Source organism: Papilio polytes, unplaced genomic scaffold, assembly GCF_000836215.1.
Source record: "Papilio polytes unplaced genomic scaffold, Ppol_1.0 DF824024.1, whole genome shotgun sequence".
Lineage (NCBI taxonomy): Eukaryota > Metazoa > Arthropoda > Insecta > Lepidoptera > Papilionidae > Papilio > Papilio polytes.
The window spans coordinates 3,215,791-3,221,790 of record NW_013525180.1 but is presented as its reverse complement, the minus strand read 5'-3'; the positions used below and the strand labels follow the sequence as shown (position 1 = coordinate 3,221,790).

Genomic DNA, 6,000 nt, shown 5'->3' with positions numbered 1-6,000 from the left:
AAAAAAAAAAAAAAAAAAAAAAAAAAAAAAAAAAAATATACCGTCGAATTGAATACCTCCTTCTTTTGGGAAGTCGGTCAAAAAGAATTATCAAAATCGGTCTACTAGCGGCGGAGTTATGCCGTAACACACATAAAAAAAAATAAAAAAAAAAATACATCGACGAATTGAGTACCTCCTTCTTTTGGGAAGTCGGTCAAAAAGTAAAAACAAAATATTTAAAAAAAACAATGCACTTAAAAGTAACGAAATAATTCCTTGAAAATAGTAAACCTCCCTTATTGTAGCTGTTATGTCTATATTGTACAATTATTATTACTTTGATGTCGGTGTCAGCCGAGGTATGCAGTAATATAGTTAACAGTGGTAGAGCACGCTTTAACATCTTCGCACGAATGGGCCGGCACGCCCGATATAATACCACGACCACACAGAAGACTGGCGTGAAATGGAAGCAATTCCGAGTTTCGTCTGATGAGTGTGATGTCGGAGGCCTAATTTTAGTCTCTTTCCCTTTCCACTCTTCATAAGAGGAAAGGATGGGAAGGAAAAGTGAATTTGACGGTGGAGGAAGGGGAAGTGTCTTTTTTATATGCGTCTCCTCCTCCGTCAATAAGAGTAGGTAACACATCTGCAATTGCGGATGTTTGTGGGCAGCGGTTGCTTTCCATTTCGGTGGGTTCAGGTGGCCGCTTGCTTGTTTGCCACCTTATATTATTAAAAAAAAAATCTACGTAAGTTATTAGTCCAGTTATTTTGTTTAAATATCACCTATAAATGATTACAATATTGATAAAAACCCGTGTATCGGCAGTTTCGTTTGACGCGTTTCGATTCCTTTGACCCGTGGCGTGACGTCAGCGGACTTGAACCTCGCAGACCTTGCGTTTCTCACTTAACGACTTAAAGGTATTTATTATTTTCCTTTATGAATGCTTCGACGGTTTTTTCAATATTGGCTTTTTCTTCCAGATTATATTTTATTTTATCTTAATTGGTTCGTTGTTTTGTAGTCTATCCATATATGTAATAAAATTGGAGTCTTTAATATCAAAAGAAAAATCCCAGATTTCGGGAAGATGATGTATTCGTGTTGCTGATAGCGAAAATCAAACATTAAAAAAGTTTGTCAATCTGTCCGGAATCCGCGTTTGTTCCGGATACTCTCCGAAACGGCTGGTCTGTTTTAGACAGGATTTTTATTGAAGGGGCTATATACGGGCATATTATATGCTAATTTTTTATCTTAATATTGCGTAGACGAAGTCGCGGGCAACAACTAGTTGTATAATAAATAGGCATAAGATGACCTTTAGTAAATTGATCTCTAGTATTTTTTTTTATACTTTTTAATGGTTTAATGAAGATTTGCACAACGTTTAGTTTTGAAGTTATGGTCATTTGACCCGTACCTTACGTGGGCGGGTATCTTGGCGATCGCCCACTTAGGTCATTGACCCTTATGTCTTGAACATGCTAAGTTACTGTATAACCTTCGGTATTGATGTTATTTGACGGTATGGGGGTTGTTTTTAGATGTTATTTGATAACTTGCAAAGAAAATGAAGAAAATGATTAAATCCTATGAAACTACAGCTTACCCCCTAATCATTTAAAAGTCGTGTCATATATGTTGCCTATATCATATTTTATACTCTAATCATGTATTAGTTTATGTGTATCGATTATTACGATATTGTTACCCTAAATAAGGTTCATTATACGCATCCTTTGTCTCGCCTACATAAAACTATTTTGAATGTAAACGCCTTCTGACTAAAGGCGTCTTGTTTATATCGTTATTCAAATATTTAAGACTAGCTGTTCCCGTGCGACTTCATCCGCATAGAAATATAAATATTTCATTTCATTGTTTACATTTGTCAGATTATTAATTGCAAATGTCAAAATGACATGACATGACAAAACTTTGCAATCTTGCTTCCTTGATGTTGGCATCAACTTATGGTCTCTTTCCCACATAAGGGTTTTCATTTAAAATATTTACCCCTAAATTTAACGGCGTGAAAATATATAGCCTAAAGCGTGATGTAAATCTAGAGCTTTTTATTAAAAAAATAGTTATTCGAAATTATGCTGTGATTGCCGACATTTTAGGCAACAAAGAAGTGTGTGTTTACGCTTTATTACTCGTATATTAGTAAAGATTTGTTATAACCAAAACAGTTGTTTTCTATTGTCTCTATTTTTAAAGTAAATTAACGGACGACGTTACACATATTTTTTTATAATATTTCAAGTTTGGGTTTTTAGTGAAACTTTTGTCTGTACATCAAAATGATGTCAATTTAAATCAATTGACTTCTAGTCAGATATCTAAACTGTAACTCCACTGGCTATACATAATTGGAGTACAATACAATGAGCGTTTCTACTCATGCGGGATGGGTACAAGACGTACTATGAATCTTTTTTTATTATCCCAATGTAGCCACAACAGGGTTTTTTTTATTTTAAATCTAAAGATGTGGAGTGTAACGCTGATCCTTTTTGGACATTCCGTTATTTGATACGGACTGTCGTCCATTGGTGTCAAGGGCGGATCCAGCTTTGGCGCCAGCGGGGAGAGGGTCACACAGTCGTAGTCAAGTCAAGAGCTTATATATGAAAATATATTTTGTCAAGCTCTTGACCAACCAGCGTAGGGAGGGTCATGACCCCCATGACACCCCTTTCCCCTGGATCCGCCGTTGATTGGTGTGATCTGTGTGTGATTTCGCTATGTACTATGAATCTATAGAATTAATACTCTTCTTAGTATAGTTAAGGCGGTATTGTTAATTTGTAATTTGAGTGTCACCTTTCATATTAAAACTAGGGTAAATGAATTTGAAGGAGACATACATATTTATCGCGTCCATGTAAATAGTCCATAAACGTAAGCGCCCTTGACTATTGAGTTAGAAAAAATTAACATGTTCAGTGCCATCGACTCGCTTAACGAATCATACGGAACAATCTTAGGGGCATTTAACGTGTTAAAATCAAAAGTTTATAATTAATATATATGTTATTTATATGTAAGTGTTTGTATGTACAGTGAGCGAGCAGCCAGTACCGGCTCCAAAGCTGGGCCCCCACGGTGTCCAGATCGTGGACACGGGCCCCGACCACACGTTCGTTCTCAACGAGGAGGCGCTTGCCGCACTACTGCTGCAAGATGACATACGAGACCGCGCGGTCGTCGTGCTGTCTGTCGCTGGCGCTTTCCGCAAGGGGAAGTCCTTCATACTTAACTGTTTCCTCCGGTATATGCATCACAAGGTTAGTAATAACAAAAACTTATCGAAAACTAACTAAATGTGTGTTCGAGAACTGGGCGAGATTGGAACTGCTATGCGGGGATGAGGATTCCTATCACAAAATGTTTCTCTATTTTTAATTCTGGTTTAATAATAATAAAACAAATGGTCCTTCGAGCTGGATGTGCGATATTTCACTATGTGTAACATTACATATCTTGTAGCAACATTTCTTTATGCAGTACGGCCCCGGCGGGGGTGGGGACTGGTTGGGCGCGGATGACGAGCCGCTGGAGGGGTTCAGCTGGCGCGGCGGCTCAGAGCGCGACACCACTGGCATCCTCATGTGGTCAGAGGTCTTTAAGACGACGTTACCCACTGGAGAGAAGGTAACTTTTGTTTAAGAATAGGAATGTTTAATGGTTTATGAGGGGGTAGATTGTAATATCCCTAGATAATTTAAAACTACTCAGAATCTGAGTAGTTACAACAGAATCTTGTGTAACTTTAATGTTAGAGCTTAACAGTAAGGTAATGCTTGTCCTTGATATTGCAGTCATTGGTAGTAGTATGAGTTAAGTACCTTTGTTTAAAGACATTGTCCAAAATATGCTCCATTATGTTCGTAAACAAGTTTTTTTAGCTTTTTCGTTACACTGGGTGTTGTGTGCAGGTGGCGGTGATCCTGTTGGACACGCAGGGCGCGTTCGACAGTGAGTCGACAGTACGCGACTGTGCGACCGTGTTCGCGCTCTCCACCATGCTCTCCTCCGTGCAGATATACAACCTCTCGCAGAACATACAGGAAGACGATCTGCAGCATCTACAGGTAACACTGCACACATCTTGATATTTTGCAGTGACCCACTGTCAGGAGATAGTTTGCCAATACATTAGTATTAAGGTCCTCTTTAACTGGTAAAATTGTCGTAAAGTCGAGGACATTTTTGGTTGATATGCTTTTATGTAACTGTGGCTAAATGTACAGTCGCGGAAATACGCGGTGTGGAACATGAAAAATTTCCTTGTTCATTGTAACGAGACAATCTCTTCCTACAAATAACTAGATAGCAGTGAGTGCAAACGAAGGGATAATAATAAAAAAAAACTACCAGTGTATCAATAATCATTTTTTTAGTACAGATACATTTATAAGCGGCGTGTATTGGCTTTTATTCCGCGATGTCAACTTGCCCTTATCCCTTACGTCGGCACACTATGTGCTGCTCTCCCATACATTTCTATCAGCCGTCTTAACTGAATCCACTACCTTCTAAAGCATATCCTCTTTCACACATACTTTCTTCGGTCTTTCTATTTCTTTGTAGTGATTAACACTTTCTGGTCTAAAGGTTTTTTCCGCGTGTCTTTTTAACATGATAAAGCTATTGTAGCTTTTAAAGTGGTGCACCGACTGTTTCCCCGATTGTACTTGCCATTCTCTACATACAACGTTTTTGAACTTGTAAAGATTATAAGGTATACAAGGTTTCCGTCATAAATGTTGCTGGTTGTCAGCTGTTCACAGAGTACGGTCGCCTGGCGCTGGAGGACAGCGGCCGCACGCCATTCCAGCGGCTGCAGTTCCTCGTGCGCGACTGGAGTTTCCCTTACGAGGCGCCTTATGGTGCCGAGGGTGGGCAGGCCATACTGCAGCGCAGGCTCAGGGTACCTATACACATATAGACAATCATAAGTCCCCTACCCTGTTCTACGTTAGGTGACTAGGCTATAGACAACCACGCTAGACTGTTGATTAAATATCTTTGGATTTCTTCAAATATGTGCAGGCATCACGATGTTTTCCTTAACCGTAAGAACAAGGGGTTGAATCGGATTTCACTTGTACATTTGCATATGAAATTCGAAATATGTAGTAGTAATACACTTATAATCTTACTAATATTATAAATGCGAAAGTTTAGATGGATGTATGGATGATTGTTAGCGTTTGTAGCCTAAACGGATGAACGGATCTCCGTAAATTTGGCACAGTTTTAGAGCACAGTCTGGAAAAACACATAGGCTACTTTTTATCCCGGGTATAGTTACAGTTCCCGTGGGAATAATTAATTTAGTTTTTTACTGTTTACTCGATCATTCTGCAACGGTTCAACATATCTTATTGAAATTTGGCACAGATATAAAACAAAGTATGGAGTATATATGGGATAAGGTTCATCCCCGAGAAATTTTAGGTTCCCGAGGGATACGTAGCTTTTTCTTATTTATATAGTTCGTATGTTTTCTCCGGACGAAGTCGCGGGCAACAGCTAGTAAAGTATAAAGATTCATTTATAAGTAATTTTTTTCTTCAGGTATCAGATAAGCAGCATCCAGAGCTGCAGTCCTTAAGAAAGCACATCACCTCCTGCTTCTCCGAGATCGCCTGCTTCCTGATGCCGCATCCTGGACTGAAGGTTGCCACGGACCCCAACTTTAATGGCAGGCTGGCCGGTAACTATCTATACTAATATTATAAAGAAGAAAGATTTGTATTTTTGTGTGTATTGAAATAACTCAAAAATAGAATCTCAATTTAAAAAAAAAAACTCAAAATCAAATTTTAAAAATACTTTTAACGTTAAAAAGCTAGGTTATCACTAAGTAAGGATGTTTTTTATTACTTTTTAATTTTACGAAGACGATGTCGCGAGCATCAGTTAATATCTTATATAGGGTGTTGTAAACCACTAATGAACCCTTTTACGATTAATGTTTTTTAGGTATTGAAAAT

At 38.4% G+C, this 6,000-nt stretch overlaps 1 protein-coding gene across 3 annotated transcripts in view; it reads left to right on the top strand.

Annotated features, from left to right (window-relative positions):
• LOC106101114 (atlastin) overlaps positions 1–6,000 on the top strand; it is a 30,459-nt gene that overhangs the window by 19,074 nt on the left and 5,385 nt on the right. For all 3 annotated transcript variants that reach the window (XM_013280229.1, XM_013280231.1, XM_013280230.1), the window contains 5 exons: positions 3,062–3,285; positions 3,506–3,652; positions 3,937–4,092; positions 4,782–4,931; positions 5,582–5,720. In XM_013280229.1, the coding sequence (XP_013135683.1) occupies positions 3,062–3,285; positions 3,506–3,652; positions 3,937–4,092; positions 4,782–4,931; positions 5,582–5,720 (816 nt within the window). The remainder of the gene's footprint in view (positions 1–3,061; positions 3,286–3,505; positions 3,653–3,936; positions 4,093–4,781; positions 4,932–5,581; positions 5,721–6,000) is intronic.